The sequence below is a fragment of the Eubalaena glacialis genome, chromosome 3 (genome assembly GCF_028564815.1).
Source record: "Eubalaena glacialis isolate mEubGla1 chromosome 3, mEubGla1.1.hap2.+ XY, whole genome shotgun sequence".
NCBI classification, from domain to species: domain Eukaryota; kingdom Metazoa; phylum Chordata; class Mammalia; order Artiodactyla; family Balaenidae; genus Eubalaena; species Eubalaena glacialis.
In genome coordinates, this window is record NC_083718.1 from 165,928,129 (window position 1) to 165,954,775 (window position 26,647).

The 26,647-nt window shown below is 51.8% G+C and overlaps 1 protein-coding gene across 3 annotated transcripts in view; it reads left to right on the forward strand.

Annotated features, from left to right (window-relative positions):
- The first annotated feature begins 6,588 nt into the window (after positions 1 to 6,588).
- Positions 6,589 to 26,647, forward strand: part of STK40 (serine/threonine kinase 40) — a 37,994-nt gene continuing 17,935 nt past the window's right edge. Inside the window, exons 1-2 of one of the 3 annotated variants that reach the window (XM_061184483.1) lie at positions 6,589 to 6,775; positions 25,578 to 25,697. In XM_061184483.1, coding sequence (XP_061040466.1) covers positions 25,586 to 25,697 — 112 coding nt within the window. In that variant the 5' untranslated portion in view covers positions 6,589 to 6,775; positions 25,578 to 25,585. Of the gene's footprint in view, positions 6,776 to 16,036; positions 16,162 to 25,577; positions 25,698 to 26,647 lie in introns of those variants that run through there. The other 2 variants (XM_061184484.1, XM_061184485.1) reach the window with 2 other exon arrangements.

The following is a 26,647-nucleotide window of genomic DNA, read 5'->3' on the forward strand; positions in this document are numbered from 1 at the left end:
TTTCTCTTGTAATTGTGGTTTTTTTCTCACAAAACTAAATGGGATGCAAACAAGTCTGTGCCTCATGCTTTCCCCTCTGCGCTGGGCTCCCTGTTGGTCCTGTGTCGTAGGGTGCTGGGTCGCAAGCGTGGCTGCACATTGGAATCACCTATCTCACCCTCACCTATTTGGATTTACTTGGTATGAGGTGTGGCCTGGGCAGTGGGATTTTTTTAAGTTTCCCAGGTGATACGAATATGCAGTAAAGTTTGAGAATGTAGGAGAGGCCTTCAGTCTGGTCAGGGGGAAAGTGGCTCTTCTGTTCCAATTCCCTGTTGAAGAGATTGTTAGTCTCATTGCTCTTTCCTGAGGTGGAGAGGCTGGAGTAATCCTGGGCCCTCCCCTCAAGTGTGGGAGCTCATCCCACAGCAAGAAATCAGGCTCCGATTCTGAGAGTCATTGGGTCCTCAGGGAAGAAGGCGTTCTCCGGGTTAGAACCCCAGCCTTTGTTGTAGCTGCCTTGCAGCCGTACCAGCCCTGCCACCATCTCAGTAAAAGCGGCTCTGTCCTATGGAACCAGAGAGTTTGTCTTCATCAAACAAACGTCCACAGAGCAGCTGCCATGTGCCAGGCCTTCTGCTGAGCACACATTGTCCAGTAAGCTTTGGTCCCTCTGGAGAGGGGCTTAGAATCTAGCAGAGAAGGTAATCATTTCCTGAGGGAGACTGGAGAGGAGTGTTCATTTGGGTGCTGGCAGCCCACGGTCACTGCATTCACGTTCTAGCCCAGTCTGTCCAAGTGTTGTCCCTGGACCACCTCATCAGAACCAACTGACATGTGTCTAGAAGAGCCATCTTCCTGGCTCCCCAGATTTGAAACAGAACCTGGAACCCGAGAATCTGCATTATCAACACCCACCCACCCACCATGAATCTTCTGCCTGTTGTATTTACTTCATTGCCCAGAGGCCCCAGAAGGCACTTAGACTCTACTCTTTGCCTTCCGGAGCAGGGAGAAAACCACTTCTCTGAGTTTCCAGGCCCCTTTGACAGCTAGAGTTAAGGGGAGCAGCACAAGAAGACTGCTGGTAGAGAAACCAGAGGGCAGGCACAGAAAGGCACAGAAAGGGGTTCCTCACTGTGGAAGTGTCCATGTTCTCAAAGGCAGTGGGGAGAGAGCCACCCCTTCCGGTATGATGAACCGGAGGGAAGTCCGCACACAGCCTCCCTTGCAGACATTTCCCACGTGTCTGCAGATGCCCCCAAACTTGAAGAGGTCTCATGCTGGGAGTCTGGCCTAAGGATGGAGGAGAGGTCTAGGTCTGAGGCTTTTAAATGGCGTGCTTTTACATCGGGAGCAGAGCAAGGAAGAGCCCCCAGGCCAGGGAGCGAAGCGGTAGGGCTAGCACGGGTTGCTGGGAAGAGGGGCTCTGGACATGTTCCATAAGCGTTGTGCACAGATGCCAGCGGGTCTGAATGGTTCTGAGGCAAGGCGCTGGGAGGACAGGTGGGAGGGAGGGAGCCAGGGTCCACTGAGACACACTCATGCCAAGTCCCTGGGGTAGAGCACAGCTAAGTGTTCAAGCCCCAAGGTTATGGGTCTTGGCATCTGGTCCTGGATTGCTGGGAAAGGCTGGCGGGGGCCCAGGTGTAGGGGTGGAGGGAGCTCAGCGCCCGCCAAGCTATGGCAAGCCACGGGTCATTCATTCCACAAGTAATTTGAGTCACAGTGCTAGCTACTGAGGGAACATCGAGAGAGACAGGGGTCCTGCTCTCAGGGAGCTGATGTTCTGGAGGGGAAGACTAACAAAAGTAAACATACAGGCATCATGAAGGAAATAAACAGGGCCATTTGAGAGAAAATAGGTGGTTTTATTTCAGAAAGTATGGACTGAAGAAGTTAAACTGAGAAGGGGGGGTGGGATGAATTGGGAGATTGGGATTGACATATATATATGTCAAAATATATATATGTATAAAATAGATAACTAATGAGAACCTACTGTATAGCACAGGGAACTCTACTCAGTGCTCTGTGGTGACCTAAATAGGAAGGAAATCCAAAAAAGAGGGGATATACGTATACATATAGCTGATTGACTTTGGTATACAGCAGAAACTAACACAACATTGTAAAGCAACTATACTCCAATAAAAATTAATAAAAAGAGAAAAAAAGAAGAAAAACAAAATACTGAGAAGGAGCCTACCATTTAAAGAGCCAAGGGAAGGCAGAGGAAATCGCCAGTGCAAAGGCCCTGAGGTGAGAAAGCTTGGGGGTTGGGGGCAATAACAGAATACCCTTGTGACTGTTGACAGAGGGGAGGGAGGCAGGAGAAATGGGAAGGGGGTGAGGCAAATGATACAGGGCCTTGTGGATAAAGAGTACAGCTGGTTCCAATTTCAGGTGTATAAGAAATATAACTTGAATTTTCTCTAACTCAAATGAATTCATATTTGACTTCACTCAGCCAGAGTGGCAGAAACTTAATTGCAGTCAATTCAGAGTTCCCCATCACTTTCCTCAGAATTGGTTGAATTCTAGGGCACTTCCTTTGAAGATGCGAAAGCTTGGGCAGGGTAGTCTGATCTGATGGTGTCTGGTCCAGTCACACATGCCCTGAGATGTCCTAGTTTTGTACTGGTTTTCTGTCTTCAGCCTGTTCAGGATGCTGCTGAGTTGCTCCTTCCTGACCCATCCCCCTCTCAGTGTTCAGATTCTTACTCTACTTTTCCCAGGCCACTCAGGCCCAGGAAATTCCTAGGGTCTTGGGTTAGTTAGGCCCCGCTGTTTGCCCCAGTGCAGCGCACAGCTGTTTCTTCGGAGGGTTTCATTACTTCTTGGTGCTCCACCAAGAAAAGGAAAACAACTCTTCCTGCTTCCCGGGCCCTGATGCCCTCTAGCTCAGAGGCTGAGGAGAAGCTTCTCTATTCTCAGGGACCACCCCCTAAAGTCTCAGTCTCCCAGATCCCCCTTGTTACAGTTTTCTAAATTTGGATCCGCACAGATATTCTTTCCATTCCTCCCTGAAGGCAAGCCTCTAGGAATTCAGAAGCAAAAAATGAACTCTGCATTCTGTCGTATCATTTGTTTCCTGGCGTAATGTATGCAGAGTAACCTAACTACCTGCACAAGGGAAGGGTGGAGGGACACCAAGGGAAAGATGAAAAACATATTTCAAAATGTCATCGTCCCATCGGAGTTGGGGTTTTGTGCTCATTGCTGCAGCCTTTGTTCAAGCCCGCACATACCCCGATGTGGGGATCCCAGTTGCTGACTGAGCCTCCCGGAATTCTGAGTGCTCAGGTGGGATGGCATGCCCCCTCCTCTCCCTCCCCTCCAGGCCTTGGAGAGAAGAGTACAGGATGCTCTCTCATTTGGGGGAGGAGACTCCCAGGGCTCTGAAGAGAGCTGGGTGGCCTATGGCTTGAAGTTCAGATCTCCTTGGGGGCCACACGAGTGATGTGACATCTCCAGCTCTCAGCTGGATGGGACTTGCAGGAGAGCAGCCAGTTCAGTGAGTTCCAGTCTGGCATCCCCAACTGAAGGGTCCCTGAGGGCAGCAGGAGTCCCTTGAGTTCTTACCAGTGTTCCAGAGGGACCCAGAGAAACAGCACATAGTATGTGAAGGTTACCCAAGCTAGCTTGGTCTCTGCTTCGGGCTGGAGTTGTACCAACAGCGTGGTGGCCACACTGGCTTGCTCCTCCTGATCACAAGCTCTTATGGCTGTAATACGAGGCTGTAATGAATAAAAAGGAAGAAATGACTTGATACAGGTTGTACGGGAGACAAAATCTTACCAGATATGAGGCTCATGTGGATGGAAAATACTAAAAGAAGCTTTCAAGGTGAGAAGGTTGGGAATCACTGATCCAATCCAACTCTGTCATTTTACAGTTGAGGAAACTGAGGTCCACTTTCCTCAGGGGGAAGGTGGAGGCATCTGCCAGGTCCTGTGATTAAGGTAATGGCAGAATGCCAAGATGGTCATCACAGATAGCTACTGCTTGTTGAATCTCACTGTGTGCCAGGCCCTGTGCCAGGGGCTCTACGTGCTCCAGGAGGGCAGAACTGTGGTCTGTTTGGTCCCACTGGATCTCTAGCATCCAGCTCAGTGCCCTGCATGTAGCAGGCACTCCATAAATCTTTGTGGAATGAATGAATCATCTCATTTCATCATTACAACAACCCTGGAGGTTTATATTAGTAGCCCCATTTTACAGATGAACAAACAGGCCCAGAGAGGTGAGGTGACTTGCTCAAGGTCAAAGAGGCAGTGAAGAGGAGGGTGGGGATTTGAACTCAGGTCTGTATGCCTGAAACTCCATGATCTTTACTACCGCACTACACTATTCTGCCGCCCAGCCCTCCTGATGCTGCTAACCAGGTAAGATAAGCGGTGCCTCTGCTCACAGTGGTGGTACCCAGCCACCAGGTGTGGGCCTGGCACTCGGAACTTGCCATACCTTGGGTCTAGGGGCTTCGCCACAAACAGAAGTCAGCAGTCAGCCAGTAGGAAGGGTTTGCTAGGTTCCAGAAGCCTGAGGAAGCTCCCCAGGGTTGAAGGTCTCCTCCTCTCCTTCTGTAATAGGCAGATCTGCTGGTACATCCTCAAGCCACCATCTCATGCTGTTGTGACAGGCGTCACTTTGTTATGGCAGCGCCGTCTGCCAGCATGCCCAGAGTTGGAGAGCCAGCAGGAGAGTATGTCACCGTGTGTGTGTGTGTGTGTGCGCGCGCGTGCACACACACACATGTGTGATGCAGCGGTCTCCTCCTGTTGGTGTCCTGGTGACAGTTTTTCATTTCCTCTGGCTGGCACCTTTCCTTTCTATTCATTACCTCTCCTACTCCTCTTTCTCTTCCTCCTCCTCCTCTTTGTTAAAATTCTATATTTTGAATTGGCTGAGAGCCTCCTGGGGGTGGGGATGGTGGTGTCAGCTCTAAGTGATTCATCTAGCTGATAATTAGAGCTCTGGAAAACCCAACACTCATTCCTGTCAGAGTCAAGGCTTCCGGAATCCCTAGGCTTTTCACTTTGTCAGAGAGAGGAGCTTGGGGGGCTGGGCCCCGCTTCTTTGTGCCTGACTTTCGGTCCCCCACTGCATTGAAGCTCGGTAACTGAGAGGAGTATGAGCACTCTTATTCGCCAGGTCCCGTGAAAAGCCCTTTCCACACTCACTGGATCCTCGCAGTGATCCCACGAAGTGTTATCCCTATGTTGACAGATGGGGATAACTTGCACATAGTCACTCAGCTTGTAAAGGACACAGCAAGTACTCAAATCCAGGCTTTTTGGAATCTGCCAGACTTGGTTCAAATCACAGCCCTGCCATTATTAGCTGTATGTGTCTTTGGACAGTTTACTTCCCCTCTCAGAGCTCTAGCTGCTTCATCCGTGAACAGACTCCTTAACGTTGATGTCTCTAAAGTGCTTAACACAGTGTGTGACATAATACTGGAGCTGTTTCGATTACTACTGTTATTCAGTCCCATCAGCTCAGTGTGCACTAGGCATTCAGAGACAAAGAGATGGACACAGGAGGAAGCAGCCCGACTCACTCACACCAACTCTCACGTCCTGGCACTGCCTGTGTGGAGATGACAAATGCGTGCATACACGTAAGTGCCTGGCCACACACCCTAGGAAAATCCAGCAGTGTGCACACAGGCTTGGACACGTGTGCCCACATGGATACAGAATGACACAGCTGGAAAGACACCCGGGAGTTAGACAGTCATATGCAGCAAGCACACTGGCTCACACCTGGGAGACAAAGGAGTGGGTCCATGGTGGCTGGTGCTGCCACCACGGAGCCCTTCTAGCTGCTTCTGCATGCCAGCGGAGGGAAGCCAGGCTCTCAGAGGGCCCCAGTGAGTCACCAGCCTGATGCAATCCCTTTAAAGGGCTCATCTGCTGGTGCAAGAAGCTGATTCATGGAGGGCGTGGTTGCTGGAGGAGGAGGAGAAAGGGACCGAAACTGCAGCAGGAGGGGCTGAGGTTAGGTGGCTGGAATCGCTAACAGGAACTCTTCACTGTTAACCTCCCTGGTCGAGACTCTAGGGATCTTCAGAATGAAGCGTGGTTTCTACAAAAGCGAGGGGCCCAGAGGGAAATGAATTGTGAGGGCTATGACAGGAATTCCTATCATTGATTGAGCCTCACGGCAGCGCTCGCCGCAAAAAGCTCCAGAAACAGAGAAATGGGGGTCAAGGAAGAGCCACTTTTCCGACAAATACACTACAACTAGCCGACCTCTCAACTGCTGCAGACGTCTCCAGACCCGGGAGGGCGAGTGTAGGGCACGCGAGGCTCAGTGGAGTAGGGGCGGGGGCGGTGCCTCCGGCCCCACCTCACCGCAGACATAGCTAAGCGGTAAGTACCGCCCCTTAGGGTCTCGGTGTCCAATCGTTTCCCAGGTTTCGGCTCGGGCCCCCCCCCCCCCCCCCGAACCAATCCTCAATCGGATTCTGGCCTGTTGCCTGAAGGCTTCCGCCCATTGTCAAGATGGCGCCCAATCCCTGCGCCGTGGGTTGTAGATACGGGCAAGGGGCGGGGATGCGGCTCGTCCGGGAGGAGGGGGCGGTGCGTCACTTCCGTTGTCAGGTGGCGGCGCCGCAGCCATGGAGGGAGGCGGCGGCAGCGGCGGCGGCGGCTCGGGCGGCTGCGCCGGGAGGCGACGGTGAGCGGCTCCCACGCCCCTGGACCGGCCCCGGCCCCCCGGGACGGAGCGCCGAGCAGCCCCGGGTCCGGGCTACGGACTATGGGCGAGCAGCGCTGAGCACCGGAGGAAGGTGAGGGCAGGGGTCCGGGAGCGGGGAGCCGGGCCGGGGGTGCGGGTTGGTGGGGCGGGCCTCAGCGGCCGTAGCGCGGGGACCGGGGTGACAGCCTGAGGCCATCCGGCTGCGACAGAAATGGCAACAGCGATTGTGCCGTCCTCCGCTGTGGTCTGCCCTTCCCGGGCGGCGGGGGCGGGGGCTCCTGCGCTCCAGGTACGCGGTGGCTGCGGGGAGTCTCGGTCCCGCCGCAGCCCTGGGAGGTGGCACTGCCAGCCTTGCCAGGAGTCACTCGGTCAGTCAGTGAAGGCGCCGGATTTGAACAAGCCAGGTTTTTCCCAAGAGACATCCTCTGCCTCTCCACGCTGCCCTCCTGATCCCGAGAGTGACATGAAAGTTGAAACGAGTCCCCAGATAGGACCAGCCCGGGCTTCCTCCAGGAGCCCTCACCCGTTGGCACGGGCACCGTCGCTGCTGGGGAAGTTTCGAATCCCGGGAGGTGTTCAGGTGCGGGTCAGAGCTATCTGCTTGCCGGTGCTACGTCTGGCCGCCCTTTTCCAAGGAGAGAGCCTGCTGCTATGGTCACTGTTTCACCTGCTGTGCCCTCTCAGGCCCGCCCATTCCCACGCCGCTTGGCACCACCTTCCAGCCAGTAGATGGGGGCATCGGGATTCCCGACGCCGAGTACTCTGCCACCCCCACTTCCTAGGTTTGATCCCCGTTTGTTGGCGGAAGGAAGAGATGACAGCCGCCTTCGCTGTCGGGATAGACTTTGCTCTGTATTAAGTCACTGGAGGAAACCGGTTGGCTTTGCTTGGTTTTGAGAGCAGTGAAGAAGAGGGTAGTCACTCTGGGTTGGGCGCCTTCCCTCTTGGCTTAGCTTTGCATGAGATAAGGAAGAGCAGGATATGTAATTGTCAGGCCCCTGTTTGTAAACAGTGCTTGTGAACTGGGCCAGTGCTTCTTGGTGGCCCTGCTGTGCCAGTTGTTTGTCCCTTAGATCTAGACAGTGTGGAGATAGCCCTTGTTCGTTCATTCATTCATTCATTCATTCATTCCCCACGTGACAACAGCAATGTCCTTGCCTGGAGAGGCAAGTACCCTGTATTATAGAGGTTAAGAGTGGGCTTTGGAGCCAGAATTCCTGAGTTCAAATTCTAGCTCTGCAGCTTTGTAGCTGTGTGACCTTGGGCACATTGTTTAACCTCTCTGTGCCTCAGTGTTCTCAGCTATAAAACAGGGGTGATAACATAGAGTTGTTGTGAAGATTTTAAAAGTTAACACATGTAAAACACGTAGAACCATGTCTGCCACGTCATAAGAGTTCAATAAATGTTAGCTATTCTTATTCTTATTTCAAGAAGCTCACAGTCCGGTTAAGGGAGACTGACCTGTAAATAAATAGTTGAAACATAGTCTTGAAAAACTAGTAACAGCAAGAACAGAGGGCTGTGGGAGCCCAGGGAAGGAAGCTTCTAGCTCAGCCTGAGTTGGGCGGGGTGGGGGGAGGTTTTGGGGAGGCCTGGAAGAAGTGACGATGCTGGAGCTGCGTCTAGAAGGATGGGAAGGCTCAGCCAGGTGAGAACAAAGGGGCAAGGTACTCCACTTAGACATGTCAACTCAGAGTCTTTCCAGAAACCTCAGATTGTTCAGTATGGTGGTATGAAAGGCAACGTGGTGCCAGGTAAAGCAGTACAGGTTGACAAGGGAATGCCACATTAACAATTTGGGACTTTGTACCAAGGGCGGTGGGGAGCAAGTGAAGAGGTTTTAAGCAGAGGAGTGTCGTGATTAGACTCGTGTTTTCGAATGCTCTCTCTGGAGCCTCAGCAGGAGGGAAGGGAGAAGAGAGGAGAGACTAAAGCACTGGAGACCTCTTCAGAGACTACCGCAGGCCTCCGAGAGAAGAGAGATGGCGTGGGGTGGGGGATCTTTGCCGAGACAGCACTGTATGCAACTGGTGGCAGGTGACAAGCTCCCTGCATTGCCCTGGGCGGCTCTGCCTGCCCCAGAAGTGCCTGGCACATGTGCCCCTCTCTTCCTGAGATTGCAGGTCACTCGAGCAGCTGGGCTGGTGAGGCTGTCCTCTCAGAAGGTCAGTTGTAAGGTCAGTTGCTCCCTGGGGCCTTTAATTTGGCCTTTTGGGAAGGCAGCAGACTGTAGTGGTTAAGAGCCTATGTGGTTCTGCTGTCAGACAGAATCTCAGTTCACATCCCAGCCCTGCCAGTCAGTAGAGGTGACTTATTCTTCCCGTGCCCAGCTTTCTCATCTGGGGAAAATGTGGGCAGTAAGAGCCCTTCCCTTGTAGGGCAGTTGTGAGGATTCAGTAAGATGTGGCAGGTTGGGCATCTAGCACACACTGAGTAGGAAATGCTTGGTAAATGTTAGCCGCTGTTACAGGCTGCAGGAAAGGACTTCCAAGAATTAGTTGAAGCAGTTAGTGGCAACTAAAACTGTGTCCCATTGAGCTGTCAGAAATGTCCTGAGGGATCACAAGACCACAGAATTTTATTGTATTCTCTCCAAAAAAGAAATCTGTGGGGAATTCACCGAGTCTGTATGGGAGCCATGCAGATGATTCAGCTCAGCTCTTTAAAAGAACCATTTTTTAAAATAGAAGTAGGACTGCTGAGGAAAAAAAAAAAAAATCATGTTTTAAAGTATACTAGGAGAAAAAGTATTTAGAGTTTGTTCCATGTGTGTCCCTGTTAGTGACCCTAGTCTGGTATCTGAATTAGTACCATCAGGAAGCACACATTGACGCGTGTGGTGACTTAAAATCCGGAACCCCTGTTCCACACACATGAGCTCCCAAGCGTGGCCGAGGATGTGCTGGGTGCCAGGCACAGAATGAGAATGGCGAGGCACGCCCTGCCCTGGCGGAGCTTGTGGTCTAACAGGGGCCAGGCAGGCTCCTAACCAACTGACATTTGCATAGAGTTTGGTGAGTGTCTCATAGGAGTCTGTGCAGCATGTAGTGGGAGCGAGATGAAGGAGTGATTCTCCTGGGGGATGGGGAGGTGACTGGGGAGAACTTTGGAGAGCCCTTAGAACTTGAGCTGGATCTTGATGAAAATTGAATCTTGAAGGGTGAGTAGAGCTTTCTGAGGGTTCATGAAGCACTCCAGGCAGGGGAGCAGCAAGGCACAGGCATGGATGCAGGCTGGTGTGTGTGCACACTGTAGGAACCACAAGAGGTTCTGGCACAGGGCTTGAAGGGACCTGGCTTTAGGACATGCTGGAGAGGTAAGCATCAGTGCTAAGATGCTTGAACTTCTTATTCCGTTGGTGATGGGATGCTTTGGTTTAAGGGAGGAAACACCGTTAGACCTGCATCTTGCCAGGAGCCCTCTGGCTGCCGGTGGGGGATGGACTGGGGATAGAACAAGTCTGGAGTCTCTGTAGGAGGCTTTTGCAGTAATCAAAGTAAGGGCTGGTGGGGGCCTGGATCAGGGTAGAGGCAGTTGGGATGCGGAGGAAGGGCATAGATCAGAGCTGTTTTGGGGGAAATCAACTGGACTCTGGGAGTGTTTGGCAGTGATGATTGAGGGAGGAGCAATGATGGCAGGTGACCTCGAGCTTCCCGATTTGGCTGACAGAGTGAATGATAGTGCAGATATAGAGATGGCAGAAGATAATGGCCAGTGAAATCCGCCAGCTCCATTCGGTAAACCCTCTCATGGGAGAGGGTCAGTTGCAAAGTCTGTGGCACTCTGTCCAGCTTCGGGCCAGGCTTCTCTCTGGTTTTGCCTGCGTCAGCGCCTGGGAAAAGGGCAGCTTCCCTTCCTTCATCTTCCCCCTGCCCAGATTTGCCCAGGGAGGTGAACTTCTTCAGCATTGCAGAAACTCAAGTGGCTGAGTCTGCAAAACTTCTGTGACTTCCTTAGCCTTCAGATGGCCCTAAAGGGCAGCCCTTCAGTCAGGTGCCATCCACACTGATTCAGCAAGTGATGGGTCCTGGACAGCAGCACGCCCTCAGGGGAGAGATGGCCGTTCCCAGTGCTCCTGGGGAGATCTTATCTAGAAAGAGACCTTGAGGTTGGATTTACTCCAGAGGCTGGGTCAGCCAATTCAGTCCCTCTTCTCCGGAAGGAGAGATGTCTGCCCCAGGCCACCTGGAACTCATTCAGAACCATCAGGGAAGTGAGAGGGAGCTGCCTTTGTGCCCTTATCCCCCTGAGCTCTACGGGAGTACAGAGCTAGGCCTGAATCAGACTGGGCTGCAGAGAGGGATGTGCTGGTAGATGGGGCTTCAAACAGGCCCTTTGGAATTGGGGAGATTTTTGCAGGATTTGTCCTTGCATTTGTGGTGTAAAGAAGGTAGAAGAGAAAGTGGCCTGAGACAAGGGCATTTCTTCCTCCTCCACCTGCTCAGGTGAGACTGTGGCCTTGAAGGTGGCCCCGGGCCCATAGCAGCCCTGCATCTCCTCTCAGGATCTGTAATCAAGATCCGAGACAGGAGAGGATGGTGTTGCTTGCTTTGATTTACTTACTATCTTAGAGATGTTTCCACTTTGTCTCATGCACGTCTGGGTCATTTTTGGCAATATTGTGTCATCATTGTTTGTGTAATTTATTCAACAGACTCTCTGCTGATGAACTTAGGTTATTTTCGGCCTTTTGCTCTCCACACAAAGCTGAAGTGACTATCTGCATATGTGTGGTTTTTCCCACCTTAGGTATCTGCAGGATAAATTCCAAGAGGAGTTGCTGCTTCAAAGAGTATCCTTCATGTTCATTATTTTTAAAGTAATTTCTTGGCCCCCTTTTAATGAACTGGAGCAGCCTGATTTTCCCTCAGTAAGCAAAGATACTCTTTTGGGTTGACATCCCTCTTCCCAAGGGGCACTGAGAACCCCAGTGGCGGTCACCCTTTTCTGGCTCTTGGCGGTCTGTCTTGGTGTGAGTTGGGGTTCCCTAGAGCTTACACAGTCCAGCAGTCTACAGGTCTGATGGTTTCAAAGAAACTCGAGTTGTTGGAAAGCACCAGAGAAACTGAGAAGGGCTCTTGTCATTTAGGATGAAGCTGTCCCCTCTACATCTGTTTACAGACCATCACCTACTTGGCAAAAGAGACCAAGGATCTTTTGGCTTTAGGGAGTCTGTGACCCAAGGGTCCAGAAGGAAGAGAAAGTAGCCTGGACGTGGTAGAGGGAACTGGCAAGAGCAGGACTGGTGTGCCTGTCACCTGTCTTTGGGTTTAGGGCAGAGCTGCTTTGAGGTGTGATCAGGGGATAGCAGGTGCCTCTAGGGAGAGGCTTGGTTCAGCCTCTTGGGAGACCTTGGGACTGTCATAGCCCAAAATTCTGTGGGTCTTTTGGAGCCCCACTGCTGGCATTGCCACCTTTGGAGAGCAGGAATCCTGCCCCTTTTTGTAGTAGACGTGGAGCCCCTGGCATTACCATGTTTGTGTGACTTCCATGGCTGTGTTCTCCTCCAACTCCGCTCCCAAGGTGGTCCCTCCTGAAGGAACAGGAAGGAAACCAGCCACAAAAGAAGGATCCCCACCACCTTCCAGGTCCTTTGCTAAGTACTCTGCAATATTTATTGAGGCCTTCTCACAATCTAAGGAAGGAGGGCTTGACTCTGTTTTACAGAGAACTCTCAGACACTGAGGGGTTAAGGAACCCTCAGCCAGCAAGGGCAGAGCCGGATTTCCAGCCCACACTCACGTGACCCTAGAGCCCATGCCATCCCATTCCCCAGTCCTGGCCAGGCTCTGGCCCCAGGGAGCCCAGGCCACATGGAATAAAGCCGTAGAGCTGGAAGGGATCTTGACAAAGCTGAAGCAGTCCCTTCTTCTTTCCTAGAAGAATGGAAACTGCCACTGCCTGGAGACAAGTCCTTCCCCTCCTGCCCTGTGAGTAGTGGGTAAGGAGACCTTCAACCATGTCACCCAGCATTTAAGGCTTAGATCAGACCTGGCTTCAGAAGCCAGTTCTGCCACTTGCTAGCTGAGTGACCTTGAAGAAATCACTTCCTATCTCCAAACCCAGTTTCCTCCAAAGTAGTAATGAGGATTAAACACAAGGTGTTATTGTCTGTGACAGGTTCCGCCTGGTGCCTGGCCCGCAGTCAGGACCCAGGGGCTGGCTCCAGTGAGACCTAGGTGAGCTCTTTGCTGGTGGGCCTGAGTGTCCCGAAAGAGGCGTTATGAACGAGCTTCCAGGTCTCCAGTTTGAACGGTTTGGTGGTCTTCCCAGCCTTTATAGAAACCGGGTGGTGAACAGGAAGTTCCTTATAGGCAAGTTTACAAGTTACCTGAGAGAGTTTCAGTGTACCCGGAGTGGTGGTTTGTCCCTTCTGTCCCCCACTCTCCTGATGCAGCCTTGCATCAACATGCAGGCCCACACGTTCGGGGCATTCGCATGCCATACTCCCTCAAGTGTGCCTTCCCTAAGACCCAGCCTCTCCTGGGTCCATTACCGCTCTTAATAATTCTAATGGGCTCAGAAATTTTTTTAGATTTTTCAAAATTATTATAGTAGCCTACAATGAAACAGGTAAACAATATAGAAGAATATAAAATAAAACTCTCCATCTCCTTCAGGCCCCTAGTTCTAGTACCTGGAGGTATCCACTGTTAAGTTTCTTCTAGAAATTTCCTATGCATATTCAAGGGTGTGTATAATCATCTTTTTTCTTTTTTTTTTTTTACCCAAATGGGATCATCTTATACAAATAGTACTGCAGTTTGCTTTTTCTTTTTCATAAATTTATTTATTTATTTATGGCTGTGTTGGGTCTTCATTGCTGCACGCAGGCTTTCTCTAGTTGCAGCGAGCGGGGGCTACTCTTCATTGCAATGCGCGGGCTTCTCATTGCGGTGGCTTCTCTTGTGGAGCACGGGTTCTAGGCGCGCGGGCTTCAGTAGTTGTAGCACGCGGGCTCAGTGGTGGTTGTGGCTTGCGGGCTCTAGAGCACAGGCTCAGTAGTTGTGGCGCACGGGCTTAGTTGCTCCGAGGCATGTAGGATCTTCCCGGACCAGGGCTCGAACCCGTGTCCCCTGCATTGGCAGGCGGTTTCTTAACCACTGCGCCACCAGGGAAGTCCCCTGCAGTTTGCTCTTTTTAGTGTAACGTATCCTAAGCATCTTCATCTACCAGCAGGTGTGGGCCTAGTCTTAAAGGCTGCGTAGTATTCCGCTGTGTGGACGTACCATGATGGAGTGAACCAGTCCTCTCTTGGCGGACATTTAGATTGTTTCCTGTCTGGGGGAGATGTGTGTGCGTTTTGATATTTGTGGTTTTGTCTTTGTGTTTTTTCCTGCTACCCAGGGCTCTCCAGGGACCCTTGTTGAGCACATTCGTCTTGGTGAACTTGTGTGAGTGAACCTGGAGGGTAAATCCCTAGAACTGGATGTGCTGGGCCCGGGGCAAATGCATTTTCTTCTGCTTTGCTGGCTGTGGTTTCACCTTGTTTTCTGCACACCTGTGGGGCCTGTGCAGGGGATTCTGAAGCGGTCAAGGCCCCAGGCCCTGCCCCCAGGAGCTCACCCTCTCGAGAGACACAGGCAAGCATGCTCTCACCCACTCATGAGGAGAGTATGTGTCAGGGGTGGCTCGTGGCTGGCCTCAGCAACTCGGAGCAGGTGAGGCCCTCGTGTGGGTCCACTTGTCTGAACGGCCCACCGAGGGCCACTCTGATGGCAAAGCCTGCTGTCTGCCTCTGTAATCTTGCCCACCAAGCAGCCACAGCCAGCAGCATTCAGTAAAACTGCAGAAAGTGAACTGTATTGTTCATTCGCAAGGCTGTGAAATTTAATTGAATTTCATTTTTGATAGAGGCAGTTAAAGAAAGGCAGTTTGCTGGCCCCAATCCAAATTACCTTTCTCACGGGATGATTGTAGTGACTTTTGCTGTTAAAAACCATATGAAGAAAGAGAATCACATGAACCTGGCCCTGGCCCTGGCCCAGGCTTTCCCCTCTGTCGCTCTGGAAATCTGAGATGGAAGGAAGGAAACGTAACATTTACCTAGTGCCTCCCACACGCTGGCTCCCCGCAGTCCTCAGGAACCCTGGGCAGGTACAACACTGTCCCTCTCCTCTGGGTGAGGACCTCGTGGAGCAGAGAAACGCATGTCTAGGACACAAAGGTGCTCTCAGACTCAGCCAGCCCTTCTTTAGTCATTTGCTGCTTTCTCCTTGCCTGACTTGGGCCATCTTGGGTGTCAAGAACCTGAATTTGGGACTTCCCTGGTGGTCCAGTGGCTAACGCTCCATGCTCCCAATGCAGGGGGCCCAGCTTCGATCCCTCGTCAGGGAACTAGATCCCACAAGCTGCAACTAAAGTTCCCGCATACCACAACTTAAAAAAAAAAAAAAGATCCCGAGTGCCGCAACTAAGACCCGGTGCAGCCAAATAAATAAGTAAATATTAAAAACAAAAAGAACCTGAATTCCACAAGGGACCTGTGGCGGGCCTTGTTCCCACTGAGCAAAGCAATAACAGAGCAATAACTGATGGTTTGAGCTGAGGAGGGGTCCCCTTTGTTGCAGGGCAGGCTGGAGTGACAGGGGAGGGCTGTCAGTGACTCAGTCTCCCGTCACTGCGCATGGCAGAAGGCCCCCCCCAACATAGCCGAGGGACCACCGGGAAGGTCTCCTAGCCAGGGTATTGGCCGCTTCCCCTGGATACTTCTCTAGATAGGAGACACCAGGGCAGCACAGCCTGAGAAAGAGCTATTAAGTCTGTCCCTTCCTCTTCCAACACCCACACACAGTGACGGATTATTTGTTGTCACATCAGCTGCTTCCGGAGGCCCTTGGGAGGGGTGAGCTGGTGGCAGGGCTGGCGATGCTGCCCTGGATTCTCTCTGCTGGCTCTCAGAAAAGCTGCTGCTGAAGCCCTTTACCCCGTCCCAGGGATTGCTTTCTTACTCTGTTTATCTTTTCCCCAGAGGGGCCTCCAGGTCCACCTCTGTGTGCAGAGCCCTGGAGTCTCTTCTCCCAGGATCACTCCGGGATACATCCTCCCAGCCCGGGGCCTTCAGGCCCACTCCCCTCCCCGTCTCTCCCCTCAGCCTTCATGGAGGCCACGGAGGAGGCCAGTGGGGCTTGCTCAGGGCAGGGGGTGAAGAGGGACATCACTGATTATATAATCTCCTTGTGTGTGAATCTTGCCTTCTGGAGGAGACTAGAGTTGGACCTCCGAGCTCTAGATGGGTCTGGTGCGGATGTGCTGAGGGGGAGCAGGCTGGCCACTGGGCCCTCATTCTGGCCGCCCCTCCCACTTCCCACTGGGCTGAGTCACTTCCTCTCTGGCGCTGCAGGTACTCTCCCACACACCCAGCACAGCAGCCTTCCGGGGGTGAGGTTCATCCCGTGCAAGAGAGGAGCTCCGGTTAGTAGCAGCCAGTTCACCTGTCACCCCCAAGGCAAGCGTTTAGAGAAGGATGTGATGGTATGTATTCCTGACAAATTGGACCTATACATATCCTGCATTTTAAAATGAACAAAGTCATCACTCTGTTTTGGAACAGTGGAGATGACAGCACGTGCATGAATCTTTGTCATCAGGGAGTCCTAGCTAAAGCTGAGGGATTACTAATCCACCTCCCCATCCCCCCAGCATCCATCCTGAGCACGGAAGCATATGGCTTCCAGTGGGTTCCTAGGGAGATTGCTTGTGGCCTTCAGGCTCCCAGGGAGAGGGTCCATGCCTGCTTCAGAGATGGCTGTCATTCAAACTCAAAGGAAAAGCCCTTAAACAGAGCCCCCTTCTAGCCAGCCAGCAGGAGTAGAAGAGAACAGGCCACAGGCAGCCTCCTCTGGCCCAGTCAGCTGGGCTAGGGCCTCTAGGCTTTGGTTTGTCAGCAAACCAAAAAAGGGGGGAAATCTTTACTTCATAAAGTTGTGAGAATTAAAGAAAATCTAGGAAACACTAAGAATGAACGGTTGCTGGCAAGCAGTAGGTGTCCATCAAATGCTAGTTTAAAAGGTATGCACCAGGAGAGACTTGTCACCAGGGAGGTTACCTCAGCAAGGAGTGGGGAACGCTCACCTTTCATCCAGCAGAGACCTCGAGACACCCCTCTTTTACAGATGATGAAACTGAGGCCCCCGGAGAGTAAATGACTCTCACAGAGGGTAGGTGACTAGTTCAGGGTCGTACAGCTAGTGAGTGATGGAAGCTGAAGTTTGAACCCAGGCCTACCTGACCCCAGAATCCATCTTGCGCTCCCAACTGGCATTTGGGTAACTGGTCCATGGTTTGAAACACCTGGTTCCATGGGCTGCGAATTTCTCTTGGTTCCCTGGGTTGACTTTGTGGATGAAGAGCAAGTCTGTAGGGAAGCTGGGCCACTAGTAGCAGCACATACATGTGAGTATTGAAGTGCAGTGAGAGTGGCTCCCCAAGTGCTTGGGTCAGGGAGGGGTGGAGGACACTGCCTTGTGGTCTGGTGGGAGGGGGTCTCAGTAACCCAGCCTCTGCGGCTCCACAGATCGTCTTGGCTGCATCGTGTGTTGAGATTTCACACCTCCAGTCCCGTTGTTTCTTTCCAGGTGTAGTCAGCTAAATGCATAGCTGGGCCAGAAGGTCTGAGGGAAAGGAGTGGTAGGAATTTTTCTGACCAGCAGAAGGACCTTCACACTACAAACCTAGAGTGGCCCAGAGGACCTGTCCCTGGTGTGAGGGGCAGGCCAGGCTGTCACTCACACATTCCCACACTTTGCTGCAGGAAAGCAGATTTTTTTGCTGGACTCAGCAGAAAGGGGGCTGGTCTGTCCCTTTGCCAGTGAGGGGTTGGTCCGAGGCTGCAGGCATGCTGTGAATGGGTTTCATTCCTCGGGGAGGTTGCCCTCCAGCAGCCAACACTGTCTAAGCACAAACCCTGGCTATCAGCCCAGAACCGCCCTGCCCCGGGCATCCAGGCATTTCTGACCTGGGACTTTTCCTGGACAGACTATTCCCAGCACCACTGCAGTCCAGTTACCTACAGCTGTGACCCCTTGTCTCTCTGGTCTTGGAGTCTGGCTCCTGTCACAAGCTGGTGGACCATCCATACTTTCTTCTGGGTCCCAATCCAGCGCCTGGCTTCTCGTTGGGTCCTCTCTGTCCCCTGCCCCAATGTGGACTTTAGTGCCTTCTGGGTGCATAACAGACAGTTCTATACTCTCTGCTTTCTCATTCAGCAGTTTGCCAGGCACTGGGTGGGTGCAGGGAAGCGGAGATGAACTGGGGTTGCTCAGCCTGGAGAGTGGTGGGGACAGGGGAGTCAGACAATGGCTACGGCACGGTAGGAGTGGACAGAGTGTGCTCTGGGAGCCGGAGGAGAAAAGGACCTGCTGCAGAAGGTGACACCAGTGAGGACTGAGGGAGAAGGACCAGCCAACCAGGGAGAGGAGGTCAGGGCAAGCGTGTTTATGGCACACTCAGGGACCTGTGAGTCATTTGGTGTGGCTGGATTTATGGGGCATATAAGGGCAGTGAAGCTGGATAGGTAGCCTGGGTCTGGCCAGGCTCGCTGAGGAGTTTGGGTTTCATCTTAAAGACCACAGGAAGCATTGGAGGACCCCCACAGCAGAGACAGATGGAGATACTGCAGGCCCAGGTCCCCGAGCAGAGGAGAAAGAGTAGCCTGCTGGCATCTGTTTGTCCAGCCCCAGTTCCACAGGCAGCTGAGGCGGGGGTCTGCTGATGGAGTTGCTCCTGCATTCTTCCTGACCAGCCTGGTGAAGAGCAGTGCCCCACCATCTTGCAGCGGGTGCAGAGAGAAACCCTGTGAAGAAGATGCGCTATAGAAAGACGCCACCAGGTGGCAGACCTGGAGATTGCACAGAGACCTCATTCCCCCATTCCTTTAGCACAGTGTTCGGCCTGGAGAAAGGGGGGCATTCAAAACTGAACTCCTGTTCGCGCCAGGCTGGCTCCGCCCAACAAGTATGAGATTCCAAATTCTGCCACTGTGAGCTGTGTACCCACAAGAAATCCCTTTGAACCTGTAAATCTGGACATCAGATTCCTCCAGGGTCTTGGGAGCTGTTCCAGCAGGTTGCACCTTCTCTTCTGTCTCCGGGCACCTGAGAGTAAATTGCAAACATCATGACCCTTCACCTCTAAGCACTTTAGCATCTGTCACCTAAGAACAAGGACATTCTCCTGTATAACCACAATGTAGTTTTCAAATTCAGGAAACTTAACGTCGTATTATCTAATATACAGTCCATATTCAGATTCTGCCAATTGTCCAGTCATGTTCTGTATAACTTCTTCCTCCCAGGATCACCCATTTCATTTACTCGTCCCGTCTTCAATCTCCTTTAAGTGAGACTAGTTCTTCAGCCTTTCTTTAACTATCTGACATTGATGTTTTTGAAGCATACAGGCCTGTTCTGTTGAATGTCCCTCAATTTTAGTTTGTCTCATGATCAGATTGGGGTTATGCATTTTTGGCAAAAAACAAATAAATAACTTAAATGAGGTTGCATCATATCAGGAGTAACATGATGTCAGTTTGTTCTGTTATTAGTGATATAACTTTGATTATTTGGTTAAGGTTGCAGCTTGTGTGTTTTTTTTTTTAATTGAGGTATATTTACACATGGTGAATTTCACAGGTCCTTTAACAGTTCAGTCATTTTGACAAATGCACATACCCAGAGTTATATCCTTTGACAGTAGAAGTTTTACAGCCCAGTATGTGTGCTCTGTCCCCCTCCCACAATCCTCTGCAGGAGATCCTGGACTAGAGGCACTAGGTCTTAGTTGCAGACTCCTCGCTGCCCCCCAACTTGATCATGATGAAGGACCCATGTGGTATGGCCCCATCATCCTGGACCGTCCCGTACTGCGCCTTGCGTTGATAATTGCCAGCTGGTGCTCCAGCCTCTGCTCCCCCATAAACCAGTGAACAGAACAAGAGGATGAGATGCTGTGTGCCTCTGCCTGAAAGAACAGGCCCTCCCCTTGACCTGCAAAACAACTGTACTCTGCCCTCTACTACAGAACTACACCTGGTACTGCCCAGCACCCCTCTTCCTCCTCAGCAGCTCAGCCAACCCCCAGGCCTCCTGTCCTCCCCACACCCAGTTGAACATGTCACTCGGGCTGGCCATCAGGCCACCCACCCCCACCCCCACCCCGCCTGTAGTCTCAGGCCAGCAGACAGATGGCAGGTTCAAGGTCTCTTAAGCCTTTAGTCTGGTTACCGTCCGTCTTCTGCCCCCCACCCCAAGTCAGTGCCTAACTATCCCTTTCTCCTTGGGCAGGAAGAAAAATTCAAAGCTACTGTGTTTAGGCTAATAAAAGCACAATTTATCAAATGCTTATGATATGCCAGTAGGTACTCTTGCTAACCCTTTTGCATGGGTTATCTCACTTAATCCTTAGACCAACCTTGTAAGGTGGATGCTGTACTCTGGGTTGTGTGGGTACAGAATAAGTATCTCACCTGAGATCTCATCATTGTTAAGTGATGGTGCTGGGCTTGCAACCAGGTTTGGCTTACTCCAGAGCCCTTGCTCTGACTCCGAGCTTCCCAGCCAGTATGGATTATGTAGGTCAAGATGGTGATCCCTTTAGCCCAAGAGTGACTGGGCTAAGCAGAGGACAGCTGGTGTCCCCAGGCCTTTCACCCCCAAGTGCTGTACAGATGTTTCTGTCTGTACTGTGGCATGAGGAAGACCGAGACGCATTGCTCTGACCACATTGTTCTGCTGCCTGAGTGTCCCGTGGACAGAGACCCCTTTCTACCTCCCTCCTGGGGCCTGGTGCGGATCTGGCCACACAGACCCTTAACTCATGCGTGGCAAATAGGACTGAGGCCAGGGATGGGTGGGAGCATCTGTGCTCATTTCCACGTGCCGGGTGGGCTGGGCAGAGGGGCAAGGTCCCTGCCTTCGGTAGACGCTACCAGAGATAAAGTCCAGAAGACAGAGGCCTACACAGCTCAGGACCTTTTTATTTGTTTTGTTTTCACAGAGCCAGGAAACATGGGGGTGGGGATAGGGACTGCTGACAGGGACAGCTTGAATCCTGACACCATCGGCTCAGCCTGACCCTGCAGTGTAGACAAGTCCTTAGGCTCCTAGCAGGCATTAGAAGCTGCTGACAAATCGTGGCTACCAGCTGTGGTGTCATCACACACATGCACAGAAGTAGCGCACCGGGCCAGGGTCTGCTGCTTGCTCCTTGCGGGGACCGCCCTTGCGCTCTGCCTGCACTGGTTCGGTTTGCAAGGTCACCCATCTCTCCAGGAACCCCGAGGTTGCAGCAAGAAGCCTACAGCGAGAATGAGTGCAGAACTCTCTGCGCGTGTGTGCGGGCCCCGTGCTGCCCCCTGGGGGCTCACGCTGGCTCTGCGCTTGTGAGTGTCCGGCGCCTGGGCCCGCACGTCTCCTCCTGTGTGGAGGCCTGTGGGCATGCTTCTGGGTGCGAGTAATGGGCCCCTCCTTGCCTTGACCAGGCTTCAGACTGAGCCTTCGGTCAGGCTGCAACCAGGCTTTCAGACTGAGCCGGGAACGCCTCAGTACCCTCTCTCTTTGCAGCCCACCTCTGGGGGTTGGTGGTGTGTCTACCGTATTGAACCATGCCCTGCTATAGGGTGCCCTGCCTGGCTCTGCCCTGCCCAACTGTCCTGTACCCTGTCGCACTACAGCACTGGACTGGGCATGATGGGCCTTAGGACCTTATGTGGTGCTGATGGCCCAGCCTTCGTTTCCTTCTGGGAGAGCTGGGCTCACATCGCCCAGCCACTTTGGGGCAGGATGACCTTAACAGCAAACTGACAGGGTAGGGCCATCATCCCCTCCTCTGGGCATGCTGTGATGGCAGACACAGAGCTGAGGCCCACAGCTTGCTCCCCAGGTTGGGCCAAGCAAAGGGAATCCCCTGCTTTCAGGGTGGAGGAGCGCAGCCTGCGGGCGGGGATGCCTCCCTCCTGGCCTCACCCCTCACACCCATTGTTGCCTCACTGAGCTTCCTGTTGAGTCCAGGTTCTAAAGAAACTGCCGTTGACTTGGGAGGACAGCACGTGGAATAGTAGACAGATTTAAAGTTCCAGAGACTTCTAAACCAGGCCTGCTGAGTTCCTGGCAAGCTGAGCTGTGGGCCCAGGAGACACCAGGCAGATGGCTCCCCCTTAGCCAGGCTGGGCCAGGGCCCTTCACCCCAGCCTGAGGACCAGTGTCTCTGGAGCGGCCTGGCCCCAAGCCCTTCTGAAACCAGGGTAGCCAGAGCTCCCACATCACAGATCTCACTGGGAAGCCAGGATCCCTCAAAGCGGCCTCCCCTTGGGAGCATCTGTGGGCCATTTGAAGGTGTGTCTCTGGAGGGGGACACATCAGGATGATTTGGGGGGGCAGGAGGGGCTTGTCTTTGCTCATCCCACCCGCGAGCCCGCAGCAGCTTCCAGTTGCCCAGACCTGCCTCCTCACACTGCTTTCATTGCCTTCACCAGCTCTGGCGGCGTGAAGGGATGTTCGGGAAGGGAAACAGCCTTGCTGCCACTTCGCCTGCCAGCATCTTTTCCCTCTCCCTGCCCATCTGCTCTCATCCTTCTGTCTGCCTACATTTTGGAGCAACTCCCATGCCATTTGCTTGTGTTGAATCCTTAGTGGGGTGGGTGGGGTCAGGCTGAGCCCACTCACTGTCTGTGCTGCAGCTGCTCCCGGCAAACTGCTGTCTAGACCATGCCTGTGCATGGGCACCTGGGCAGCGTCTACACAGGTACGGTGACACCACGTGGTGCTCTCCTAGGAACCGGGAAGAGAGAGGAGTCTTAGCGCTCCAGGGAAGGCAGAGAACAGCGCCAGAATGGTAATGAAATCAACTCATCTACCAGGGCAGGGCAGCTCCAGCACAGGGCTGCTGACCCAATAGGAACCATCAGCAACTGGAGGGAAGGCGTCCAGCCATTCATAGAGTATCTGCTGGGCCAGGCACTGGGGGTAACGGTTTTATGTAATTTTTTTCTTTTTTTCTAGTTCTGAGGGATTTTTAGTTTAGTGGTGGGGAAAAGACATTAAGCATATAAGCACACAAGTAAATACATAATCACAAAATATGGAAAGCGCTATGAATGAAAATTACAGGATACCGAGTGAGGCTATGACCCGTTGGTGTTGGGGATGTCAAGGAGGCTTCTCTGAGGAAGTGACATTCACATTGAGAAGGATGCATAGAAGTTAGCCAGGCAAAGAGTGGGAACACTGTTCTAGACACATCACTGCTGAGCTTTTTAGGATTTTTCTAGAAACAGTTGTGTTCTTCCCTGCTTTTGTGTGAATGACTGAATCTACTTCCAGCATGAGCCTCTTTGGCAGAAGTCACAGCTGAGCCTAACCATGGCTTCTGCTCTGTCTGGGGACTGTCAGGGCCTACTGAGTTACCTGATCCTAGTTACTCTCAGGATGAAATCATGGGTCTGCTCCTTGGTGGCACAGCTCTGAAGACAAATTAGGGCTTGATGGGAGTCAAACCTGGTAGACTGGACTAGAAGGGCATCAGGCCATCTCTCCTACTTTCCAGTTCACTGCGTGGAGTCAGTCTCCTGGGGTTTAGAATAAGGGCCAGAATGGCAGCATATGAAGTTATAAGCTAACTAGTGAATACGTACCTTTTATCAGAGTAGGGGCACCTTCTAGGCATAAGAGCAAAACAAACTAAAGGAAAAGAAGACTATTTGACTACATAGACATTTAGTCTTTTTTTAATTAAAAAAAAGTTAAAAGATTAAGAAAAACTGCATCCTATGTCAGTTATAGCCTTAATATATAAAGAGCTCCTAAAAAATCACTAAGACTAATACACACAAAGCAGTAAAAAAATAGAAAAAGAATGTGAACTGGAAATTCATAAAGGAAATAATACATATAGCCAGTAAGCATGTAAAACAAGTCCAACTTCATGAATAATTAAAGAATTGTGAAATTAAACAATGATATACTTTTTATTACTCATCAAATCGGCAGATTTTTAAAATACTCATTCCTGGTGCAGGTTCTGGGACTTACTCTCCCACACTGCTGATGGTATCAATATATAAATTGGCACAGCCTTCCTGAGAGCAACCTGGCAGTGTATGTCACACACCTTTAAAAATGTGTGCCCCATTTGACCCTGTAGTTGCATTTCTTGGAGTTTATCCTGAGGGAGAGAGGCAAGTATGCCAAGATGTGTGTGCATAACTGCTAATAAAAAATATAAAACGTGGGAAGAATCTAGATGTCCATGAATAAGGGTGTGGTCTGATAAATCATGCTATATTCTTACCAAGGAGACTGTAGCTATTTCAAGTGACGCTACAAAAGAATATTGTCATGCAAGGATGTTAATAATATTTTTTTGTTTTGTTTTTTTACGGCTTAATTGAGATATGTTTCGCATACCATAAAATTCACCCTCATAAATATTTTATATTTCATAATATATTTTAGGTGGGAGAAAAGGAGGCTTAGAAATGGTATCATAGGGCTTCCCTGGTGGCGCAGTGGTTGAGACTCTGCCTGCCAATGCAGGGGACACGGGTTCGAGCCCTGGTCTGGGAAGATCCCACATGCCGCGGAGCAACTAGGCCCGCGAGCCACAATTACTGAGCCTGCGCGTCTGGAGCCTGTGCTCCGCAACAAGAGAGGCCGCGCACCGCGATGAAGAGTGGCCCCCACTTGCCACAACTAGAGAAAAGCCCTCGCACAGAAACGAAGACCCAGCACAGCCAAAAAATAAATAAATAAATAAATAAATAAATAAAAATTTAAAAAAAAAAAAAAAAAAGAAATGGTATCATAGCATGGTCTGAATTTTTGTAATAACGAGAACTGTAAGCATACACACACACACACAAACAGACACACAGGAAAGTCTGCTTGAATATTAAGATTATGGGTACCTTATTTGCTTATTTTTGCATGTCTGTATTTTCTAATGTTTCTGCAGGAAATGCCAATTACTTTTATAGAAAGAAAAAATTATAGAAGCTTAGGGTTCAGTGTTCCCAAGCCCCCTGTGCAAGGGTAAAGTCTACACTCCTAACGTGGCCGTCAGGTCCCCTAGATCTGGCCTTTGCTCCCCTCTGTGGGTCACCTATCACCACTCCCTGTACACTCCAGCGACACAGACTACTTGGAGTTTGTTGCTTACGTGCCGTTTCTTACTATGTACGTTTGCTCACCCAGGCCCCTCTGCCTAGAATGACCTTGCCTGTTGCCCGGCCCACTCCAGTATCACCTCCTCAGGGAAGTTTTCCCTGAGCCCCTGCACCCACTCTGGGCCAGAGGCCTCGGGATTGCGCAGCTGGCCTTCCCAGGGCATCCCTATGACCCTCTGCCCTCCGTGTGTGGAGCTCCTGTGTGTACGTGTCTTTCCTCGCCCCACCTCCAGCACACTGCCTTCCCAAGGCGTGAACTGTAGAGAGCTGAAAGGAGCAACTCCTTTTTGTTTTGTTTAAATCCAGGTCTAGAGGTTAACGTCTTCTAGAATCTGGCTCCTGTGTCCCCTTTCCTTTTAGGGGAAAGGGGTATTTGGGGAGAAGGCCTCACTTTGGGAACAGTCGCTCCAGGGCCAGCTGTCTGTCTCAGGGGACCCCAGTTGGCATCTGCACAAAACTCTGTGTCCTTCTCTCTGCATTTAACTGGTCCCTTTGAGGTGGGCCAGCTGCCCACCTCTGTAGCCAGTGCATCCAGCTTGAGCCCCTAATTAATCCCCAGTAAAGGAGCCGTGGTTCTTTGTTATCGAGAACCTTCCACGCTCCTCTGGGAGGGGGAGGAGGTGGCAGCGGCAGCTGTGTGATGCGTCCTCAAGTCAGACTCGCAGGCTGGGTTAGCGTAAGGAAACTCGCTGACTTGCTCAGTGAGAAGGCTCTTTTCTGTCTCGTCTAGAGCTGAGAATGAAGCGGAGAGCATCAGACAGAGGAGCTGGGGAAACGTCGGCCAGGGCGAAGGCTCTAGGAAGTGGGATTTCTGGAAATAATGCAAAGAGAGCTGGACCGTTCATCCTGGGTAAGCCTCTGACGGCCGGGTGAGTGGGGGGCCGGGTCAGCACAGTCTGACCTGCAGACACGCAGGGTGCAGCGCCGCGCCTACCCCAGCATGGGAGCCTGACCAACCCTCGGCCACTTTAAATGGAGTCTATTGATGAGAGTGGAAGGTCGCTCTGCACCAGGAGTTGTTGTTTCTGTTGTAGCCGCACCAGCCTTAGATTAGTGTAAGCTGAGAGATAGACCGTCTCTTCCCCCAGAGAATCCTATGTCTGCCCCCAGGACATCACCCACAGGAAGCAGACAAGCTGCCTTAGAACCCAAGGTACATCATCCACGGCACTTCTTTGACCATTCTTGGAGGGCACAACTAAGTTCACAAAGTGTTTGGTACAGCTGCAAACTTCTTACAAAATTGACACCGAAATCCTGTAGAACTGGGTGTTCCCAGTGGTCTGGAGGAGCAGCGGGGCCTTTCTGCATGATGTTCGAAGCCCAGCAAGTCTAGACTGCATGTGTAGGGTTGCAGGTGGTTTGCGCTCTGAGGACCCCAACTCTCCTAGCAGCCAGAGACTGGGTGTGAATTTTGCTTTGGGACAGCATCTTGGACTTAGGAGTACAGAATAGTTCCAGTTCCAGCCACTCAGCAAACAGTTCATGGAGCCTGCTACCTGCTGGGCCTGTGCTGTTTGTCAGGGATGCAGCCGTGATTAAGACAGACAAGTTCCTGGGGAGTTTCCTGGTGGTCCAGTGGTTGGGACTCAGCGCTTCCACTTCAGGGGGCGCGGGTTTGATCCCTGGTTGGGGAACTAAGATCCTGCATGCTGCGGGGTACGGCCAAAAAAAAGAAAAAAAAGAATTGGGCATTGGGCAGGACAGTTGGTTGGAGACACAGAGAGACACACTCTAAAGCTAAAAATAAAGACCATTAAGTTTAAAAAAAAAAAAAAAAAGACAAGTTCCTGCCCTCAC